Source organism: Mustela lutreola, chromosome 6 (assembly GCF_030435805.1).
Source record: "Mustela lutreola isolate mMusLut2 chromosome 6, mMusLut2.pri, whole genome shotgun sequence".
NCBI lineage: Eukaryota > Metazoa > Chordata > Mammalia > Carnivora > Mustelidae > Mustela > Mustela lutreola.
The window spans coordinates 86,391,917-86,416,048 of NC_081295.1; the positions used below are offsets into that span (position 1 = coordinate 86,391,917).

The window sequence follows — 24,132 nt, forward strand, 5'->3', positions numbered from 1 at the left end:
CCCCTATTATTACTGTATTATTACAATGAGTTTTTTAATGTTATTAATTGGCTTATATATTTGGGCACTCCAAATTGGGGACATAAGTATTTATAATTATTAGATATTCTTCTTTAAAAATTTTTTTAAAGATTTTTAAAATTTACATATTTGACAGAGAGATAGAGAGCACAAGCAGGCAGAGTGACAGGCAGAGGCAGAGGGAGAAGCAGGCTCTCTGCTGAACAGGGAACCTGATCCCAGGAGCCTGAGATCATGACCTGAGCCAAAGGCAGATGTTTAACCAACTGAGCCACCCAGGTGCCCCTACAATTGTTAGATCTTTGCAGCACTGTGTGGTCAGTAGACAGTGTATACTGTGTGCCTGCTTGCACTGATTCTCAGTCACAGTGGAGAGTCACCTACAGGGTACCAGGGTGAGGGCTTCGTATAAGCATCTCTGGCCTCCACTGAGGGGCACGGTGTTTCTCCCTGAAGTTGGTTAGTGCCTATTGGGATGGGTAGGGGACAGGGAATGGCATCGTCCCACTCTCTCATTCTGGAGTGGGGAGTACGTGCCCACCACACCTCCGGAAGCCCTCGCAGAAAAATAATCACTTCTCTGGGGTCCCCAGCTTCTGTCAGATCCCTGCCTTCACCCTGTCTGTGTCCCAGCTGTCTGCCTGCTAGGCAGCATAGAACTCCCGTGTTTTATCTCGGGCACCTCGCTGGTTTTCAAAACTTTTTAGGGATTCTCATTGCACAAACCCATGCTGATCTTCTGGGGGAGGGTCTCGCCATGCTATGGCTGGTGCTGGTGTGTCCCAGAAAAGCAGTCGTGTGACCACGCAGTGGTTTGGGATTTTTGGTAAAATGCAGCAAAATGGTGGCACCAAGCCTTGCTGCCCTCCTCAGGCATCTCTGTTCCTGTGCTAGCGAACAGACCAGCATGTTGGCTCCAGCCAGCTCTTCTGCCCCCAGAGAGGTCATGCCATGACTCCGAAACTCACTCCCAAGAAGGGGAACTGTGCCTCCCCAAGTGACCCCGGGGATCTTCAGACTACACTGCACAGTCCCGGGCCTCTGCCCTCCTTCTCCACCAGACTAGCGCTAAGCCCACCATGCATGACCCCAGCGATGGTGCAGATGTCTAGAACTTCTGACTTTGGGCTTCAACATTTATAAAGATTTGTGATAGTCAGCTCCTCTCCTTTTCCCAGTCTGGTTTTGGAGAGTTTTTATTGTGCAATCCTCTGCCTGCTGCATCACTCTTTCTTTCTCTCTCTCTTTCTCACTCCTCTCTCTCTGATCAGGGCTCCCTCCCCTTTGCAACACCTACATTTCTTCCTCCTCATAGATAACCTTTCAGCAGTTCCTACAGTCTATGATGTAGACATTTTTCTATCTCTAGGTGTGCAGTTTGTTCTCTTAGTCCTCAGATCTATTTCTTGGGTGTTGAGAATGATTTGATAATTATCTAGCTGTGTTCAGGGGTTGAGGCAAGCTCAGGGTCCCCCTATTCCAACACCATCTTTACTCCTCCTCCAGGAAAGAACTTTTTTTTTTTTTTAATTTATTTGACAGATGGAGATCACAAGTAGTAGGCAGAGAGGCAGGCAGAAAAAGAGGAGGAAGCAGGCTCCCCACTGAGCAGAGAGCCAAATTCAGGGCTCTATCCTAGGACCCTGAGATCATGACCTGAGCTGAAGGCAGAGGCTTAAACCCACTGAGCCACCAAGGCACCCCAGGAAAGAACTTTTTAAGAGAGACTCAGAAAGCATAAACCATAGGGAAGGAGATGACAAGCTTGACTAGATTAAAAATAAGATCTTTTGTTTGTCTAAAAAGCAACATTAAAGACTGAAAAGACAAGCCCCAAAAGTGGAAGAAAAAATTTCAACACCTATAGTAAAACAAAAAAGTTAGTAATCTGAACACTTAAAGAAATCCTGTGAATCTATCAGAGAAAAGCAAACATCCTAACATAAAAACCAAACCAAAGCATAAAACCAAAGGTCATAAAACCAAGCATTTTAGAAGAGGAAAGCAAATGGCCAATAAACAAATGTAAAGATGATAGACATGCTAATATTCAGGAAAATGCAAATTTAGAACACCAAGGAAATACCATTTTATACCCACTGGATTTGTAAATCAGGCATTGGTGAGAACGCACGAGAACTGAGACACTCACGCTGGTGTCTCATTGGGACAAGCACCAATGACTGGACCTAACTGCTGGTAAAGCAGAACGTGCGGACACCTGCGGCACTTCCACTCCCAGGCATACACCTCTTTATCCTTTGTCTCCTTAATGATTTGCACATTCTGAGTTGCATTTAGGAAGTCCTTTCCTACCCAGAGGTCATGCAGATACTGGCCTGTATTTTTTTCCAGACATTACAGTTTTGCCTCTCATAGTTAAACCCTTCAACCATCTTTACTTGATTTTGGGTATGTGTACCAGAAGACATGCAAGCATATTTATAGAACAACGTTCATGATAGCAAAAACCGTGAAATAATCCAAATATTTATTGGTGGAGAAATTGCGTCAATAAATGACAGTGTAGGCACCCAGCTTAATGCTATGCAGCAACAAACACGAATAGACACAGCTACAGGCTCCCACGTGGCTTCAGTCCAGGAGTATCTTGGGTAAAAGAAGCAAGTCAGAAAGGAATACGTGAGAGGATGTGCAATTAAATTTCAAAAGTTGAAGTTAAAGAAAAGGTTCAAGGTCAAAACCCTAAGCAGAAAAGCTACAAAGAAAAGCAAGTCACAGGTTCTCACCAGGTCAGAGTCGTGGCTGCCCGGGGAGGAAGAAGGGGTTGTGGACGGGGATGGACAAAGGGGGGCTTCTGCTGTGTGGGGGCAAGGTTGTGTTTCTCAATCTAGTAGACTCTATGTGAGCGTTTATTTGTTAAACTATTTTATACATGCTTCCGTGTGATTAATACTGAAAAGTAAAGATAGAAAGAAACGAGAAACTGAGGCTCAGAGAAGTAAAATGACTGCCCCAGCATGGCAGAGGTGTGGCGCTAATCCTGTTTTTCGATTCCAGACACCAAGCTTCTTACAGAACACTTGGCCCACAGGAAGTTAGGGATCTAGAATATGGGGATTCAGGGAGCAAAAGGGCCTTGTAGGCATTGGACACAACCAACCCTGGCTTTACAGGACAATCTGATATTCCCTCGGGGCTACTCTTCTTCATCCATGTGAATGACCCCAGTTTCTTTAGCTGGTCCTCCCTTTGTAAACCTTCTCTGTGTCCCTGAGCACATACTCCTGTTTGTGTTCCTCTGAAAATACCATGTTCAGAACTGAAAGCGTCATTCGACATGCAGGCTCACCAGAGTGAAGTAGAGTAAAATCTGTAAAATTTTGTAGTTTAAAACCCAAAACACTGAGAATTTAGAGACCGTCTATAAATGTACAACCCAGTCCTTCGTGAGGAGGGATTGTGTCCGATTGTCATGGTGCTGAGTGTTTCCTAGGGGCGTCACCAGCCCAGGCGAGTGTCCCAAGGTGTGGGTCCTGATTCCAATTCTGTCAACAACCAATCCGTGTGATGTTGAACAATTTGCCTTCCCTGTCTTGATCTGGTCTCCGTATCTGTGATACGAGCAAGAAGTCTCTAAATTCTTTTCCAGCTCTTGTTGGCTTCAGGGCAAGTGTTTTGTAGGCTTCAGGGCAAGTGTTTTGTAGGCTCCAGACCCAGGCTGCCTAGTTTCAAACTTCAGATCCACCCACATACAAGCTGTGTGACCTTGGGCAAGTTACTAAACTCATATTAGAATGGGAATAATGATAATATCTTTCTGAGATCCTTTTCCATAGGATGTGGGGAAGATTAAGTGAGTTAATACATATAAAATGCTTACTGCTGCACACTAGCTTTGCTGGCCCCACTTCTGACCTCCAGTCTTAGCTGATTCCTTGAGACAAATTCTTAACCTCACCCAGCTTACTCAGTCTTATCATGATTTATTCACCAGGATAAACATGCGCCTTGTAATCTTTTCGTAAGTGTGTGCCTTCAATCTTGTTTTCTTTTCCAGGAATTATTGGCTGTGGGTACTTTGATCCTTGCAGAAAGTTCAAACCTGAAGTATGTGATATGATTGCAAATTTAGTCTCAGCAGGCAGAGTGCTATGGCAGTGGACAAAGGTACAGAAGCGTTATTGTCCGTAATAACAGAAAGTCAGCTGTCCATTCTCACCTCATGGCTCATGAGCTTATAATCACATCATGGAGTAGTGGGGGGGGGGGGGATGGGGGAAAAACAAATTAGGTGCTCGAATAGATTTATGACACTTTTTCCTTCCAGGGAGCAAATATTCTGGCTGGAAGTTGCTTTCCATATGTATGAGATATTACTATAAGATAAAGTAGAATTTTGCTAAAATGAGAACACTGCTTTTCCACTTGTTACTCTGATTTGTATGTCAGACACTCATGTGTTTACTGGCTGACTGAATGCATGAATTTCAGGATGTTCTTAGCTACCTGAGACTTAAAGTCTAACTTGTATGAGTCTCTGAGATGGAGCGGGGATTAGATGGATAGAAATGTATTTCACAAAAAAGAATATATATATATATATATATATATATATTCTTTATATATGTATATATATATTTATATATGTATATTTAAGATTTATTTATTTACCTTAGAGAGTAGGGGGAGGGGTAGAGGGAGAGGGAGAGAGAGTCCCGAGCATAGTCCACTCTAAGTGTGGAGCCCAACGCTGGGCTCGATCTCACGACCCCGAGATCATGACCTGAGTCGGATGCTTAACCAACTGTGCCACTCAGGTGCCCCTAGTCTAGATTTTAATATACAGGTCAGTCTCCTAAGTAAACTCAGCAAACCTGTAGCTATCACCAGATGACTTAAAGCAGACTCATGAAAAAGCAATTAAGTGTAGGTCTGTGACATCTCAGACCTATGCTTAGAACGAAGTTGAGGTATTTGCTAAAAAACGTTCATTAGGCCAATTACACATTTCCTGGAGGAAGTTTATGTCCTGGTAAAACCTGGAGGGTGCCAACCTCTCAGATTCCTGGAATTCTGGGTAAGAGAATTACCAGGAGAGGAATTGGGTGTTTCTTATGAAATGCTCAGTCCACACAGTGCCCTGTAGTGGCCAGTTCCTTGCAGGGCCTTCTCCTTGCCAACACAGGGTCTTTGCACATGCAGTTCTGCCTCTTGTAAGGAAACTTCAAAATGAATGGCAGGGGCTGAGTGTCTGAGATAATTTTCTGTGGTAAGACCCATCTGTTTTCCCAGGGGGCTACTGTTCACAGTAAGGAGATTATATACATATTCTCCTGAAAAGCTTTCGCCTTCTGGGTGTCTTTCCATCAAAGGTTCTTTTGTTATACAAGTGTTTACTGGTTCCTTTCTCATCTTTCTTTACTTCTTTAACCTGTATGGCACAAGCTTTCATTCCACTGCTCTCATCAAGGTTACCAGAGACCTCAGTCTTGCCAAATAAATCCAAGGGGTGATTTCTTCTTCTCACTTGACCCTTTAGCAGCATTTGACATAAATTATCCCTCTTTATTTTTTTTAAAGATGTTTTTATTTATTTGACAGAGAGAGATCACAAGTAGGAAGAGAGGCAAGCAGAGAGAGAGAGAGAGATGAGGAAGCAGGTTCCCTGCTGAGCAGAGATCCCGATGTGGGACTCGATCCCAGGACCCTGAGATCATGACCTGAGCCGAAGGCAGAGGCTTAACCCACTAAGCCACCCAGGTGCCCCTAAATTATCCCTCTTGACACCTTCTTCACTTGGCTTCCAAGGGACCTCATGCTCTTGGTTTTCTTTCTACTTGACAAGTTACTTTTATAAAGATCCCCCTCTCCTTCCCTTCCCCTAGATACTGGAGTGCGCCCGATTTCGACTCTAGAACCTCTCCCTTGTATGCATTCTTCACCCAGATGGTTTCTCCAGCTTCAGGGCCTTAAACACCATCTCCATGCTGATGACTTCAAAATCAGTGTCCAGTCCAGGCCTCTCTGCTTGGCTCCTTACTGGTTTCTAACTGCTTAGTAGACATTGCCGTTTAGATGTCCAATAACCATCTTAAAGTTAACGTGTCTCCACAGAATCCAACTGAGCTTCAATATGACCTTGACTCAGACTTTGGCATCTTTTTGGTTAATAGCAACAACACTGATCCTCCTCCACAGACTAGGAAACTGCTGCCATCCTTGGTTTGTCTCCTCTGCCCCTCTACTTCCAGTTCTTCAGCAAGTCTCCATTACCATGCTTTCAGAATACAGTCCCAAGCTGAGCACTCTGCCATCTCAGAGTGACCCCCTCGCCCCAATAGATGCTTCAATCACCTGCCCTCTGGACCATTCAGTGACTTGCTTTCTTCTTGCCATCCTAGAGCATGTTCTTTACATAATGCTTTTTTAAAAAGTAAATCAGAGGTGCCTGATCCTGGGGTCCTGGGATCAAGCCCCATGTCAGGCTCCCTGCTCAGTGGGGAGTCTGCTTCTCTCCCTCTGCCTGCTGCTCGCCCCTGCTCTTGCTCTCTCTCTCTCTCTCTCTGTCAAATAAATAAATAAAATCTAAAAAAAAAAAAATTTTTTTTTAAAGTAAATCAGAGATCATTACTTCTTGAAACCACCAGGAGGCTCCCAGTTAGACTTGGAGTGAAACCCGGATACATCTTACTCTGCCCTCTTGCTGTTCCTTCAACACCCCACATTTTTTGCGCCTCTGGGCCATCATACTTTGAGTCATTCTCATCCTTCTTACTTTCAGAGGGGCTTTCTCAGGTAGGCTCTAAAGTAACTGTCCATGGTCCCCAATGGTCATTATCTGTCTCCTGACCATACTTTTATTTTTTCTGACCATGACTTTTATCATTATTTTTTGTCAACTTGTTTGTTTACCGATATATTTGCTTCTTATTTATTTATTGTCAGGCTCCCCCACTAGAATGGAAGCTCCCTGATGGTAGTGGATTGAGCTGCTAGTTACCATGCTATATTTTTAGTTACCATGGTATCTTCCTAAGGACAGCAGGAAGTACTTGAAAATAGCCACTGAATAATGAATACATCTTTCTCCCTTCCCTACCCCCAAATAAACAGCAAGCAGCCTTTTTTGTATCTTTTCTTCAAACCTCTCATCCTTCCAAAGCACTTTTAATCCTTGTATACCATTTCATCCTTATATTATTGGACACAGCCTTATCTTTTTAAGATTTATTTATTCATTTGAGAGAAAGACGGAGAAAGAGAGTGGGGGGACAGAGGGAGACATGGGGCTGGATCCCATGACCTTGAGATCATGACCTGAGATGAAATCAAGGATTGGATACTCAACCAACTGAGCCACCCAGGCACCCCTACTTTGCAAAGCTTTAAAGGAAAAGCCCAGGTGAGAAAAGAAAGGAATTGACAAAAATTAAAGTGAAAGAAGCAGGTTAACAGGTGAGAAGAGGGGGAAAAAAAAAAGGAATTTATTCAATTCTCTTTAATGATTGCCTCAATGGCTGTCCCAGCGGAGGTCCTTCATAGCAAAGAAATAAGCAGTATTCACACAGCCTGAGCCCTTTATTTCTGCATATTTGTAATATAATCTTACATTTTGGTGAGTAGAATGCATATTTTATCTGGGAATGGAACTGAGCAAAGAGGGAAATTGAAGGATAATTGCTAAAATAACACTTGTCTTCATTCTGTCTTCCCTGGCTACCTGCTGTTTTAACTGACACAGGGAATTAGCCTATAATGATTCTGCGATAAGCTCAATGGGCTACTTTTTCAATGTAGAAAGGGCATATTCCATGAATAGGTCCTTAAAAAATATTTTTTTTTTTTTTGCTTTCCCAAATTAATCATGTGGGGAGTTTACTTTGAATCTCCAGAATTATTGTTTGCATACTCAAAATGATGCTATTGGTATCATTTACAATCTTTACACATGGCCAGCAATGCTTCCCACACCTAGTAAACCTCAAGTTTATCCGTTGACTAGTATCTCTCCACACAAGAATGTGTCGTTGGTATAGATTTGCCTGTTTGGATTCAAAACCCAGAAAAGCTACCTAGTTATTACAGCTGCATTTCACAGTTGCCTGCCAACTTACTATGGGTAGACAGATAAGTGAAAGCATGCTGACTGAGTTTGGATCTCCACAATGAAATGTAGACTATGATATATTGACAGAAATCCAAATATACTAAAGACCTTATAGCAATCTATGGAAATGATCGTTATTGACTTTAGAAGTGAAATTTCATTGTTCTTAACTGTGTGGCAACAAGCTCACACCCAGTTTTTTGTTATGATGTATTTCCACATACACACTAATATGGTTAACAATGATTAGGAATGGTCATTCCCACAACTCACATAGTTTTTTAGAATACAGGGGAAAGCGACTTGTTCAAAGCCAACTAATGCTGATGGAACGGGCATTGGCATTGGCATCTAGAGTGTTACTCTCGAATGGATCTGATTCAAGAGCTTATGGTCTTTGAAATTCTATGTTGGTTTATTTATGATGTGATTTTCTTATCAGCGCTGCAACAAAAATATAAACTTAATCTTGATTTATTTACTCAGCTGATTTCATTTAAAATGAAATTTGTGAAATAAAGTAATTCTAAAGAACTGTTTTTATCTTTTAGTTTTATCTGTGAAGCACCTTGAGAGCAATACATTTTTTTTCCATCTCTAGATGAAAATGCTGCCAACGCCTTCTAAATTTCATTACATTTTCAATCTTCGAGATCTTTCCAGAATTTGGCAAGGAATGTTAACCATAAAAGCCGAGGAGTGTGATTCGATATCTATTCTCCTTTCACTTTTCAAACACGAGTGCAACAGAGTAATTGCAGACAGGTATATATCGTAGCACTTGAGTTTAAATGTACTATGTAAAAAGTTGATGCTGTGTGACCCAATTCCTGCATTATCTACTCAAATAATTAGAGTATTGTCTTCATTTGCTCTGGGGCTCGTGAATCATTGATGCCATTTCCCACTTGCTGGTCCTCTTGAAAAATGTTCAGCCAGTCTACTTGAGTATTATCTCCATAACACATCTTTTTAAATGACCACATCATCTGATAACATTCAGAGGTGAATTTTAGTTATGTATATTTTCTAAAATGTTTGAGCTCTGTGTAGTTTTCACTTGGTGAAATCTGGGAACATAGGCTCAGTCATAGTTCTGAGCCTCCCCTTCCTCCCGTTTAAAATACGGATGGTGATGCTGATCTTGCAAAGCTGTAAGGGATTATCACAACATCACATACATATGTAGTTTTTCTCACATGTTGGTCCCCCTGCTATGGATAGATTTACAATGAAACAAATGAAACAAATGCTCTTCCCCCTCTGATACTGGTAGGTCTGAAAAGGACCTGTGCTGTGTGCTCACAAAACCAGAAAGTGGGCGCTCTCCCACTACTTAATGTCAGTCTGCACTCTTATTGCAAATCTTAGGAACCTTTGACCGCACTTAAGTGACTCATCTGTATTGTTAAAGAAAAAAATTATTTATGACACCTGTTCAAACAATAAGGCATGCAGACTTTATTCAGGACTATTGGCAATGGGTATATGGACCACTGCGATGGGGTCTCCTGTGGAGAGAAATTGAGCTCAACTCCAAATATGACAAGGAAAGAGTGGGAATTTATAGCCATGGAGAAGTTTAGGGTAGGTCGGTGGTTATAAACTACTGAAAGGATATATCAAAGGTAAGGGAGGGATTCTAGCTAAATTGACCTAATAGGATTCTTGCCAAAAACAGACTAGGGTGAATAGATGTTACATGGGGAGGGTGGGGAGTGGTGATGGGACATGAGGAATTTGGTCAGATATTGGAGGGTGATCAGATCATGGGGAGTGGGAGATTCTGGGATTAAACCCACTTGACAGGATTCTTGGTACAATTGGGTAATGCAAAGAAAGACACAGAAGTCCAAAAGTCAAGGCCTAATTGGTAAGAGGATTCAGAGGAGACTAAGATTTTAATCAAGGAGAGACTCTTTGCCAGTATTTTCTTTAAGTAATACTCAGTGTTATAACTCTCTTGAATGGAGCTACATCCTTTTCTGTCCTCCTGTTCTGAGGAGCCCGAGGTGCAGGATGGGGCCTTAAGAGGTAGAGGGAGGTCAGGCATGTTCAATTAGGAAAGATGCCTTCATATTTTATGTATTTACTCCTGTATTTCTCTCCCAGATTTATAACACCTGAAGATGAGCAGTGGTTTAATATCCATCTTGTTCGAGCAGTTGAAGAGAATATTAACCCAGATGTGACATCGTACATTCTTCCTGAACCATATTTTGTGGATTTCCTCCATGAGATGCCTGAACCAACCGGTGATGAGCCTGAAGACACCATATTTGAAGTGCCCAAAATTTATGAACTGGTATTTATTTTCTCCTTTGAAAAGAGCTTTTCAATCAAGCACCTAACTGTATATTTCTTAGCACCCTGGAGTCCTACCATGGAGTTGGAACTTCTGCATTAGTTATATGTTGGGATTCATATCCAAGAAAAATATTTCAGTGTAATTTAGGAAGTAAAACATTTCAGTGTAATTTAGAAGCAATCTCATTAAAGTCAAGTATAAGACAAGGATGCCTCCTATTATCACTACTATTAAGTATGGTTTTGAAAGTTCTAGGCAATGAAACAAATGACAAAAAAAAAAGATAGAAAAAAACAAAAGTATTGTGTGCAGGTGAGGTGATTATCTCTTAATATAATAGAAAAGAACTGAACATCTGTTTTAACTCTTAATAGTTCAGTAAGATGACCAAGTGTGATAGAAATAAAAAACTCAGTAACTTTCCTCTATATGAAAGGCTGGAAAGTTATGGTTGTTGGGCCAGATCCAGCCCTCTGCCTGTGTTTTGTGAAATTTGTGAGCTAGGTAGGGTGTTTACATTTTTTATATGGGTGGAAAAAGAATCCAAAAGAGAAGAATATGGTGGGACATGTGAAAATTATATGGCATTCAAATTCAGCGTTCATAGGCAAAGTTGTATTGGAACCCAGCCATGTGGATTTGTTTCCGATGGCCCAGGACCACTTCTGCACTATGAGGGTGGAGGGAAATAGTTGTGACAAACCATATGGTCCAGGAAGCTTTAATCCTGCCCTTTGCAGAAAAAGTTTGCCAACTCTTGCCAACAATCGTGCAATAGAAACTATAATAGGAAGGTACTTCATTTAACAACAAGTATGTTAAACATCTAGGGATAAACATGATAAAACTTGACTTAAGTCAACACATCATTCTCCCTAAATTAATGTATAGGTATGTAAAATTAATGTATAGGTAATATATAGATTTCATGAAGTTTGAACAGGACTCCAAAAGGACTTTTTTCCCTCTGAGAGAGAGAGAGAGAGAGAGAGAGCATGCACATGCATGCTTGTGTGGGTGAGGGGGGTCAGGCAGAAGGAGAGGAGGAGAGAGGATCTTTTTTTTTTTTTTTAAAAGATTTTATTTACTTTTCTGAGAGAGAGAGAGAGACAGAGAGAGACAGAGAGAGAGCAAGAGAGCATGAGCAGGGGGTAGAGAGAAACAGGCTCCCCACTTAGCAGGGAGCCTGATGTGAGGCTTGATCTCAGGACCCTAGGATCATGACCTGAGACAAAGGCAGATGCTTAACCAACTGAGCCACCCAAAATCTTAAGTGGGTTCCACGCTCAGCACAAAGTCCAAATTGGGGCTCAATCCCAGGACCCTGATATCATGACCTGATCCAAAACCAAGACTCAGAGGCCCAGCTGACTGAACCACACAGGTGCCCCCCAAAAGGATTTTTTTTTCAAGATTTAATTTACTTTAGAGAGAGTGAGAACCTGGGGGAGGAGCAGAGGGAGCATGAGAGAGAATCCCAAACAGACCCAGTGCTGAGTGCATAGTTGATGTGGGGCTCAATCTCACAACACTGGGATCATGACCTGAGCCAAAAGCAAGAGTTGATGCCCAATTGACTGCTCCACACATGTGCCCCACAAAAGGTTTTTTAAGCAGGGTCACAAACAAAGTACTTCTGAAGTGCATGTAGGTCAAAGAATTAAAGGGAGAGAAAATATTTGCAAAACAAAGTATTTACTTAGAAACTGTTTGACTACATCAATGATGTAGAACTTCTGTGTGTTTTTTAAAAATCCATAAACAATATTAAAAAGCAAATACAAACAGAAATATTTGTTATATTCCAATGGTAGTTCCCATGGGTGGGAGTTGGCACTGGGGTTTCTGAAGGGGAAGGTCAAGGAATGATTTCATGCTGGCAACCAGCTAATGCTGTTAAAGTTTCAGACCTCTGATAATGGAAGTAACTTATAGTCAACCAATCCATGAAAGATATTTAGAAGTCCATTAGGTTTTTATCTTTATTTTTTGAAAGACTTAATTGATTGGGCCCCTGGGTGGCTCAGTCATTAAGCGTCTGCCTTCAGCTCAGGTCATGATCCTAGGGTGCTGGGATTGAGTCCCGCATCAAGCTCTCTGCTCAGCAAGGAGCCTGCTTCTCCCTCTCCCACTCTCTCTGCTTGGGTTCCCTTTCTTACTCTCTGCCAAATAAATAAATAAATAAATTCTTTAAAAAAAAAAAAGACTTTATTTATTTATTTGAGAGAGAGTGAGTGCAAGAGAGGGGAGGAGCAGAAGGGAAAGAGGAAAGAGGGAGAGAGTCTCAGGCAGACTACGCTGAGTGTAGAGTCTGATGCAGGGGTTGATCTCACGACTGGAGATCACAACTGGAGTTCACAAACTGAGCTGAAACCAAGAGTTGGCACTTAACCTAACCTAACTGAGACACCAATCCACCTCTCCATTAGGTTTTTTAAAAAATTAGAATTACTTTTAAGAGCCTTTACAATTGGTGATTTCATAGATTTGAGCTCTTAAATATTTTTTTCTCTCTCTGTACCCACAGGTCCCATCCTTTGACTTCCTGTCTGAAAAACTCCAGTTCTACCAGAGACAGTTCAATGAAATCATTAGAGGAACATCTCTTGATCTAGTGTTTTTTAAAGATGCAATGACTCATCTTATTAAGGTTCTAACTATTGACTATTTGTTGATATATGTATCAATATATCATATATATTATATGATATATGGTCATATAAAAACTGGGTAAATTGCACAGACAGATGTTTTGAGAGAAGAAATAAGTAATTTCAGGCAGAGTATAGAAGAATGTCTGTAGGTTGGGTTGTTCACTGTCTCAGAAAACAAAGGCTTAATCAGAAACCCCTTAGCTGAATCCATCTACATGACAGCAGATGATTTTCAAGGACAAATTGATGGGTTTTTGTATTCAGAGCTTTTGACATGTCCAGAGTTTTTCCTTTCTAGAAAGTAAGCTAGAGAACCCTGTGAATATGTAGTCCAATTTTTATTTTGGTATAATGGGAATCCTGTTCCCTTCCCTGTAGCGGAAAAGTTGATGCTTTTAAAAATGTCAATTTCATGATTGGCTTACAGATCATGGGCAAACTGATGAGGAAAGAGTAAGGTGGGAGCACAGGACTGGTATAAAAACAGAAACCAATTAGATAACGACACCCAAAGGAGCCGTTTGTATCATGTGTAGATCGAAAAGGAGTTTCTACAGGAAGTCTGAACACAGTGTCAGGAGGTTTGATAAAGAGGCAGTTTGTTCTGTGTTTATTATACTTTGTCTTCCCCAAAGTTGGTGAATTTCCAGATGTCCTAGGGCTGTTTTACATCTATCCACGTCACAAGTAACTATTGCGTACTCGCTGTGACAAGGTCTCGGAGGCCTGGTTAACATATTAAAAAATATAATGATAGAATTGGACCCCCCAAGTGGTTAACATATTAAAAAATATAATGATAGAATTAATACATACCACCGTGTTACTATCTGCCATCTGTCAAATTTCCATTTAAAAAAAAAAAGCTTTTTAGTATGATAATGAAATTAGTGATCCAACTAGACTTTCATCTTAATCAGTGGCATTAATGTAAAAGGCAGTTTTTTAGCAATGTCTTCAATGGCCTGCGTAAGATGTGAGCCACAATTCCAATCTTATCCTTATCAAGGAAATCAGCCATAGAAAAGCAACACAAGACTAGTCTAAGTCGTTTTCTACAAATGCCTTCCTGCCTTTCTTGTAAGTAGAATTTGGGTACTTAAAATTTTTTTCATTGGCAGAGATACAATAGAGGTAATATTCATTGTAGAGCAGGGTGTCTATCTAGGTTAGTGTGTTAGACTGAACAATAAGCGGATAATCCAAACCTTTCTGTGGATTGGGAAGAGTAGCTCCATCATGCTTTGTGTCCGAAAATAATAAAATTCAAAATTACACACACACACACGCACGGAGAAAGTGGCTTTGAAAAAGGAGGTAGGAAAGCCAATTTGTTCTCTCTTTCATGACAGGCAAGGAAAGAATTTGAGTTGACTAAATCAGTAGGAGGCATAACTAAAAAACTGACATAAACCATTAAAGGAAAAAGTCCAATGTAGTCTGCACACGTACCTTCAAAATTTCGACTCATGTAGGGCAAGAAGATGTGAACAGTTGAATTCTATTTGTAAATACATACCGTTTTATTCCCAAACAGATTTCACGAATAGTTCGAACATCCTGTGGAAATGCGTTGCTGGTGGGTGTTGGTGGTTCGGGAAAACAAAGTCTTTCGAGATTGGCCTCTTTTATAGCTGGATATCAAATATTTCAGATTACATTAACCAGGTAAGGTGAAACAAAACCCAGAAATATATTTTTCTATAATTAATTTCTCTGAAATAAAATGTTCACTTGAAAAATATGACAATTTGGTGTATCTTTTAAATTAACTTTTTATTTAAGTATAACTTATTTAAGGAAATGTATGCAAATCTTGGGTGTCACAAAGTATGTACACCTCAGTTGTTAGTCTACAGATGAAGAACTAAAATATCAGCAGTACCCCTCAAGGGTTGTCCAGTCATTACTCTCTTAAGGTTAATCATACTCTGACTTCTAAACCTACTTAGTTTTACCTATTCTTGAGCTTTCTTTCTTTCTTTTTTTTTTTTTAAGATTTTATTTATTTATTTGACAGACAGAGATCACAAGTAGGCAGAGAGGCAGGCTGAGAGAGGAGGAAGCAGGCTCCCTGCAGAGCAGAGAGCCGGATGTGGGGCTCGATCCCAGGACCCTGAGACCATGACCTGAGCCGAAGGCAGAGGCTTAACCCACTGAGCCACCCAGGTGCCCCCATTCTTGAGCTTTCTATCTATCAAATGCTATGCAATCGACTCTTGGGTCTGGTTTCTATTGCCTGTATAGTGTTTGGGGCTTTCGTCCATGGTACTGCATGTACCTGTGGTTTGTTCATTCTTGTTGCTGGACAGACCTCCACTTTCTCACATTTTACCACAATTTGTTACCTGCTGTGCTATTGATAAACATATGTGGGGATTTTTTGGCAAGTAGAGCTGTAAGGAGTGTTCTTGCCCATGACTGAGTACAGTTCTGGAGATAGAACGGCTGGGTGTGGAGTGGACATATATTTAGTGTTCGTTCCCCTGAGGAGTTGTTTTCCACAGTAGTTCCACCTACACTTCCACCAGCGGTTCATGAGGGTTTCAGTTGCTCTGCATCCGGGAGCGCTTTCGGCACCGTGAGTCTTTCTCGCTTGAGCAGTGCTGGTGGATGTGTAGTGCTATGTCTCGGTGCCTTCTGTTTGCATTTCCCATGGCTCATGTTGAACCCATTTTCAGAACTTACTGGCTGTTTGGACAGATCTGTGTTATGTCCTTTGCTTATTTTTTTCCCCAGTTAGGATGTGATTCTTTCTCTTACTGATTTTTAGGAGTTCTTTATATGTTTTAGATCTAATTCTGTTGTCAGAATGTATATTGCATGTATCTTCTCCAAGTCATTGGCTTGCCTTTTCACTCCTGGCGGATCTTACTTTGTTTTTTTTAAGATTTTATGTATTTATTTGAGAGTGAGCGAGAGAGCACACTCACACGTCTGCATGAGTGGGGGGAGGAGCAGATGGAGAGGGAGAAGGAGACTCCCGGCTGAGCTGGAAGCTCCCATTTGGAACTCGATCCCAGAACCCTGAGATAATGACCTGAGCTGAAGGCAGATTCTTAACCACCTGAGCTACTCACGTACCCCTTGGTAGATCTGATCTTACTTTTATTATTATTATTATTATTATTATTATTGTGTTTTTATGTCTAAATTACATTTTTTATTACGTTCAATTAGCCAACTTAAGTTACCAAATTTTTTTTCTTTTAGTGTTCTTTGTATTCTGTTAAAAAATATTTGTTTACCTTTGTTTACCTATGAAGATATCTCCTGTGATTTCCTTCACATTTACAAACAAAATGTGCTCTTTCTACATTTAGAACTATAACCCACCTAGAATTTATTTTCTTATAAAGTCTGAGGTAAGAGTTAAGATATAGATATACAATCACTCTCAACTCCATTATTGACAAGGTCATGTTCTTCCTGACACATTTCAGTGTCTTTGCTTCCCCATCAATCAACTGATCACGTCTTTGATTACAGTCTATTCCACTGATTTATCTATCTTTGTACTATTACAACTGTTTTAATTACTGTAGTTTTAATATATTTTGAACAATTTTGTTGTTCTTCAGGATTGTCTTGAACATTTGGCCTTTTGTAGTTCCTTCTAAACTTTAGGTCACTTTTTAAATTACTAATTTATACAAACTACTCTGCTGCCAAATAGATAAAAAAAATTAGTAAGGTACAAATGATAAGAGCAGTTAAAAAAACATAAAGCATTAAATATCTAGAGATAAATTAAATCAGCTGTCAACATTTAAAAATTGAGAGATTTCACATAAAAAATGGATTTCGGACTTCTCTTCACACAGTTGGAAGATCTGGCAACACTGTGCCTACATTCCCAGGTGGCTGGGTCTGAACAACATGCCTCCTTAGGTGAGACATACAGTCCTCCAGTTTACCAGAGTGTTGACTGTATTTTCTTGTTTTCTTTTTTCTTGATGCTCTGGAACTGGGGTCTTGCTGACTGCCCCTCCCAGGGCAAGCCAGTTCTTTGAGACAGCTAATGACTTGTTCCAGTACTGTGCCTTCCATAGGTAAACCAACCAGTCCAGAGGTCCTACTCGGAACCACCCCATCTATCTGGCATTCTCTGCCAGGAAGCAGTATTGCTCTGCCCTAATCACCCCAGAGTCAAGGACCAGTAACTAGGGACAGCATCGGTGCCCCAGAGTCCATTGAAATGATTCAAACAAGCCAGTCCTAAATCTGCTTAGCCTGCCTACCTTTGGCTTTCTCATGGAAACCACAGTTAAGGCCATGTTGCCCATGGTTCCTTTCACTCCTTCCACCTCCTGACTGACCCTGGTGCTTCCCCAGGCAGCCCTATGTGGTGTGGAATATCCCCTCCTGTTTCTTGGTGTCTGTGAGTTTAAGCTTCTTCCTTCGTGGCAGTCCTTTCCATGTCTGTGTCTCTTACCATACCTGACGAAACAAATCCTGAAAACATTTTAAAATGGCAGGGAAGATGGGAGTAGAGTGGAATCAGAGGGGAAATTTGAAGTAGGACCTCATAGTACCTAGTATATTGGTAGGACTTAGTAACTGATTGGATACGGGGTAAAGAAGAGGAAATAAGGTCTAGAAGGACACACCTAGTCTCTCTAGTGGTATTTATCACACTGCACTCTAAAAATGCTTGTTCGGTCCTCTGTCTCTTTCACTGGGCTGTAAGCAACCTGCGGATGGACCATCGTAACCTTTGTCTTATCTACCTTTACTATCAAGTGGGTACTTTTAACCGACACCACCGTAAAACTATCTGTTGAACAAAGTAACAGTTTTGGAGGGGTGGGCGGGTAAAAGGAGAATTCAGTCAGTACATGGGGCGAGTGAAATGTTTGAGCACATGCAGTTCATGGGTGTGGAGTTCAGGAGTGGGTCCTGGAAATGTCAGCACAGATGGCTCACTGGAGAGAACACATACAAGGTAATAAGGAGTACGAGTAGGGTGTGTGGCTAGAAGAAAAGATGACTGAGGGAAGAATGCTGGGGTCTCCCAACATAGAGGAAGGGGACTTGCTTGCAATGGAGAATGAGCAGAAAAGGCAAGGCGGGGAGGAAAAAGTCCAGAGTGGTTTCCAGAAACCAAACTACATCTCAGCAAGCCATCTTACCAATTTCTCCTAGCGAATGTCCGCCCCTGCTTGGCAATTATTTTAAAAGACATGTATATTCTCCTTTCAGTGGAGTTCCTCTTGCCCAAGTCTGCAAGACATGTTACTGTAGTGTTCCTCAGAAGGGGGTAGCTGCTTCTCCTACTTTAAAATCAGCTCTTTATTCATTCGAGTGCACTTAAGCCAAATCATCTCTAATGCCCACAACAGTCTTTACAAACAGGTACTATCTTCATTTTGCAGAGGAGGAAACAGAAGCTGAGAAATGTAAAGGAACATTTCCAAAGCTGCAGAATAGGGATTTGAACGCAGGTCCTTCTGGTTCGAATGCTGGTAGTCTTTCCGCTAGACCCTATGGCTTACACTAAACTCCCTGTGACCTGCACTGTACAACCTCCTTCAAGTGAAGATGTCTGTGTTGTTGATTTACTCATGAGGATTTATGCACAACACTTCAGAAAATGTCTGCTTTATTTCTGCACATCACCTCATCTCCAAGAGCATGTACATTCAACAGGAAACAGAGTAAACAGAAAAGCAAAGACTAAGATCTTCTTGTCATAATCTGTAACTACATAATTGTAACATTTCAATTATTTATATCACATTGCATATGCATATTCTTCTGTAGGCTGTCTCTGTATTTAGCCACTTAATGAGATACACAAATTACCACTATATATAATTTATCACTAATTTTATTTATAATTTATCTTGACTTTCTTACCAATCCACACTCATCCAAGTTTCAGATTAGTTTTAAATATTTTACATATATTCACTTGGGACAAAATCTGTTGTGGAAGACTGTCAGCTTGCTGAGAATAAAGTTCATATCTGAATTTTTAATTACTCTTCATGAGTCACTTCTAGTAAATTCCCATTTCTCCCTTCTCAAGTTAAATAAAACATTCTTGCTTTGAATGATAACATACAACTATTTCACTCGAACCTCTGTGGTTTTTTTTTTTTTTTTTTTTTTAGCAGCTAAGCTTATTTAATACTTCTTGGAGCAGGTGCAGAGTATACTCTTATTATCATGGGTTATATTGTCTTTTGAAACACTTATGACTATATATGTATATAAAATTTTTAATTTTAAATTTCCTACCACCTTTTTTAGGTCTTATAATGTGAATAATCTAACAGATGATTTAAAATATCTGTACAAAGTTGCTGGTGCTGATGGAAAAGGTATCACCTTCATCTTTACTGACAATGAAATAAAAGACGAGGCATTTCTGGAATATCTTAACAACCTGTTATCTTCAGGGGAGGTAGGTCTCAAAAGGAGAGAAAAAGCTCCTATTTTTTAAAAATGTAAATTATATTTGAACAGAAAAAGCAGCAACCCTTCATAAGCGAGGCCACTTAACATACATTTTTCATTTTAGAAAGGATTCATGTATATGACATACTAGATTTTGTTTAAAACAACCTGTGAAATTTATGCTGCCCACCTCCAGGTTGTTTTTTTTTTTTTTGTATGCATTGTTCCATTTTAAATATGATTGCTTACTTATTTTGTCAGTCTTCTATTTGGTCCTGTAATTTATTTTAGAAGAATCACAGAATGTATCTGAGAGTCAGGAGTATAAAAGAGATGAAAGAGTTCTGCCAGCTCTAAGTAGATGTTTGTGTCATCTCTTCTGACACCACCTTTGTCAACGCTCCCATGACCACTCACATGCTTTGTGCTTCATTAGAAGGACTCACGGGACTCAGCAGACAGTTGTACTCCTAAGATTTATGACAGCAGCACAGCAAGGATTCACAGCCACATCAATGCAGAAAAAGGCACATCAGGTGAAATCTGGAGAAATTCATGCTTCGTATGTTCTCATCAAAAAGGTGATACTGGATGTGAGTCCCCTCCAGTGGTGAAATGCAGTCACTTATGCACTGTGTTTCCACTCAGGAAAGCCTGTGGGAGATTCAGAGTTCAACAGTTTTATCAGGGTCTGGTCTGGTTATTTCTCCCTGCCTAGACACAGCTGCCAAAATTCCAGACTCCCAGAAGGAAAGCAGATGCTCACCATGTATCACAATGTTTGTATTAAGAGCCCAGGCACAGAAAAGCCTTTTCAATTAGTAATAGAGAAGACATTCAAAAACCAAGTTCCCAGAGGGTGGCCTAGTGCTAGCCATCCAAACATATGCTTCTCAAAGTCGGACCCACTGTGTTAACTCTTCCTTGCCCCATGGTGTCTATCAATGCTTGCTGCTGCCTGAGCTCCTTAACTCCCTCAGAGAGGACTTCTGTAAGATGGTGGCATAGGAAAATCCTGAGTTTACCTCCTCCCATGGAAACACCAAATCTACATCTACATATGGATTATTTCCCTCTGAAAAAGATCTGAAAACTAGATAAGCTGCTTCTCCACATCAAAGGATAAGAAACCCACATGAAGATAGGTAGGAGAGGCGGAGACACAGTCTTGCCAAAGACTTCACCCTTATCATAGTGATGTGCAGTAGGGAGGGCTCTCACAAATTTGGAGGAGTGACGGGTTGGTGCCTCACATCAGGCACCCCAACACCTGGAATATACACCAGAGAGAAAAGCCCCCGAAATGTCTGGCTTAGAATACCAATGGGGGGAAGAAAAGAAAAAAAGAAAAGAAAACCACTGGGGTTGACATTCAATGACCCAAAATGCTATAAGAAACTGAGATTCACTACTGATGGATTTCTATATAGTCTTATATGGAAAAGACCATATAAAGACCCAGCAAAACAAACAAGCAAACCAACCAACAAACAAAAACCCCAGCACTTTCAAAGTGCCTAGATCATATGTGAAGAATCATTTGCTAATCTGCAAAATGGAGGTGGACAGGTGAAACTCTCCCCAGAGATGGAAGTTGCTGGTGGATGCCAGTTTTGCACTTTCTACCTACCCTTCTTGCACAAATGAGAAAGCTGGGACAAAGCACCCTACTGTCACCATACTAAAACAGGCTGGGGTGAGTGAGTGTTCAGTACTATTCTGCCACCTTGTTGAAGTTGAAGAGCGTGGGTTGCAGCAATCCCTTGCTCACTGGCTGGGGCAGGTGAGCATTAATGTGGAATTCACCTGTTCCCTAGGTAAGGTCAGCAAGCATTGGGAGGTTGAGACACCCCCTTTCGTTGGCTGGGGCTGGCAAGTGCAAAAGGAGGAAACATTCTTCCACTCTAGTTTAAAGCTGGTGCATACACTCGGACAAGGCACTCAGTCTCTGCAGTCTTGAAGACCACGGAAGCATGCAGTTAAAACATTTTTCCTACTGCTTTTCTGAAGCTGGCAAGTGTACCCCTCTTACACATTCTCCAGCTGCCTAGTTAAAGCCAGCAGGCATGGGCAATCTACATGGGGATGCCACTTGATTGCCTAATGCTGGTAGCCAAGGGGACTGACATTCCTAAGCTCCACAGGAATGTAACATTTGTAAAGACAGTTCTTGGAAGACCATCACACCCAGGACACTGCACAGATGAGGGACTGTAACACAACCCCAGTCTTCCTGTGAAAAAGCCTATATATTTAGCTTGAAGCTTCCACAAGAGGGACAGGCTTTCAGTTTCCCACACATCTAAAGGTTGAGAAGACATTCAAAGGGAATGTAAGCAGGAAGACACTATCCTTCCACAACCCCTTGGCCTTGCTATAGTTCAACAAGACCTTCTGGGAAGGAGTTTATATACTTGTCTGGAGCCCCAACTTTTGTGATTTGGAGAGATTTCCTATTCTGAGGACAGCAGGCATTATGACTGTGGCCATAACAGGACTGTATGTATTTTCACAGTTTAAAAACTGTTGCCAGAGGGTCTACATTCCAATCAATCCGAAACCAGGTACTAAATGAGATTCCTCCCCCTTGGACACTGACTGGTTTTGGTGCACCCTCAACAACAGGGGCATATCAACAATAAATCAGGTGGTTTGGACAATCAAAAAGTTTTGTCAGACAACCGAGAGCTAGGGCAATGTTGAATGAGAAGTTCCATCACCTACATAAGGCTACTTCTTCAAGACTGGGAGAGGTAGCTGTTTTGTCTCATAGAAACAAACACAGAGAAAACAAAAACAAACACAGAGAGTCAACCAAAATGAGGAAACAGAGAAATATGTTCCAAATGAAAAGCAAAAGCATCAGAAAAAGACCTTGATGACAAGGAGATAAGTAACCTACCTGATAAAAGATTCAACTTAATGATCATAAAGATGCTTACTGAACTCATGAGGGGAATGGATGAACAAAATGAGAACTTTAATAAAGATATTGACAACATAAGAAAGTACCAAATAGAGGTTACAGAGCTGAAGAATTACAATAACTGAACTAAAAATAATACACAGGAAGAGTTCAACAGCAGACTGGTAGAAGTGAAACAGATCAACAAGCTGGAAGACAAAGAAATGAAAATCAGGGCAGCAAAAAGAAAAAAAATAATGAAGATAATGTAAGAGATATATGGGACAACAGCAAGTTGAATAAAAGTTGCATTATGGGGGCACCAAAGGAGAAGAGAGAGAAAAGAGGACAGAAAACTTATTTGAAGAAATAGTGGCTGAAAATTTTCCTAACCTGGGGGAGGAAACAGACATCCAGGGCCAGGAAGCCTAGAGTTCCAAATAAGATGAACCTAAAGAGATTCATGTTAGGACACATTATAATTAAAATGTTAAAGGTTGAAGATAAAGAGAGAATCTTAAAAGCAATAAGAGAAAAAATTGTTACATATAAGGGAAAATTCCTTAAAGTTATCAGCTGATTTCCCAGTAGAAACCTTACAGGCCAGAAGCGAGTGGCACAATATATGCAAAGTGCTAAAAGGAAAAAAATACTTCCAATTAAGAATACTCTATCCAGGGGGCGCCTGGGTGGCTCAGTGGGTTAAAGCCTCTGCCTTCGGCTTGGGTCATGATCCCAGGGTCCTGGGATCGAGCCCCGCATTGGGGCTCTCTGCTCAGCAGGGAGCCTGCTTCCTCCTCTCTCTCTCTGCCTGCCTCTCTGCCTCCTTGTGATCTCTGTCTGTCAAATAAATAAATAAATAAGATTAAAAAAAAAAAAAAAAAGAATATCCAGGAAAGATATCATTCAGAACTGAAAGAGATAAATAGTTTTTCAGGTTAGTAAAAGCTAAAGGAGTTCATCCCTACTAAACCAGCTTTACAAGAAATGTTAAAGGAACTTCTAAAAAGAAATGGCACTAATTAATAACAAGAAAGCACAGAAAAATATAAATCTCACTGGAAAAGATAAATATAGTAAATGGATTTACTATATTTATGGTATGGTATTTACTATATTTATGGTATATTATGGAATATAGTATGGAAAAGATAAAAATAATAAAGGGAATGTGTTAATCACTTAAGAAACTACTAAAACTACTATGAAGGTAGTAAAGGTAAAGGTGATAAAATTAACTAAAACCATAATAATCAGTTAAGGGATATAAAAAGATGTAAAGTGTGACATTGAAAACATAAAACATGGGGGAAAGTAGTAAAACTGAAGAATTTTGGACTGTGTTGAAATTTAAGTTTCTATCAAATTAAAACAGAATGTTAAATATATAAAATGATAAAGTGAACCTCGCAGTATCGACAAAGCATAAACTTAGAGTAAATGCTTTAAAGAAAAAGAGCAAGGAATCAAAACGTAACACTGAAGAAAGTAGTCAAACCAGAAGGGATAAGAGAAAGAGAAGAAGAAAGGAACAGAAAGGAACAATGAAAGCAGCCAGAAAACAGTTAACAAAATGGCACTAGGTTACATACCCATCAAACACTACTTTAAATGCAAGTGGACTAAATTATCTAATCAAAGACAAAGAGTGGCTGAATGGATTAAAAAAAAAAGAAAACCCATCTATGTGCTGCCTACAGGGGACCCACTTCAGAAGTAAGGACACAGAATGACAGTGAAGGGACAGAAGATAGTCCATGCAGATGGAAAT

The 24,132-nt window shown here is 40.5% G+C and overlaps 1 protein-coding gene across 1 annotated transcript in view; it reads left to right on the forward strand.

Annotated features, from left to right (window-relative positions):
• DNAH8 (dynein axonemal heavy chain 8) overlaps positions 1 to 24,132 on the forward strand; it is a 377,764-nt gene that overhangs the window by 218,347 nt on the left and 135,285 nt on the right. The window contains exons 58-63 of the mRNA XM_059177846.1: positions 4,043 to 4,152; positions 8,694 to 8,857; positions 10,205 to 10,397; positions 12,928 to 13,050; positions 14,592 to 14,722; positions 19,310 to 19,463. Coding sequence (XP_059033829.1) covers positions 4,043 to 4,152; positions 8,694 to 8,857; positions 10,205 to 10,397; positions 12,928 to 13,050; positions 14,592 to 14,722; positions 19,310 to 19,463 — 875 coding nt within the window. The remainder of the gene's footprint in view (positions 1 to 4,042; positions 4,153 to 8,693; positions 8,858 to 10,204; positions 10,398 to 12,927; positions 13,051 to 14,591; positions 14,723 to 19,309; positions 19,464 to 24,132) is intronic.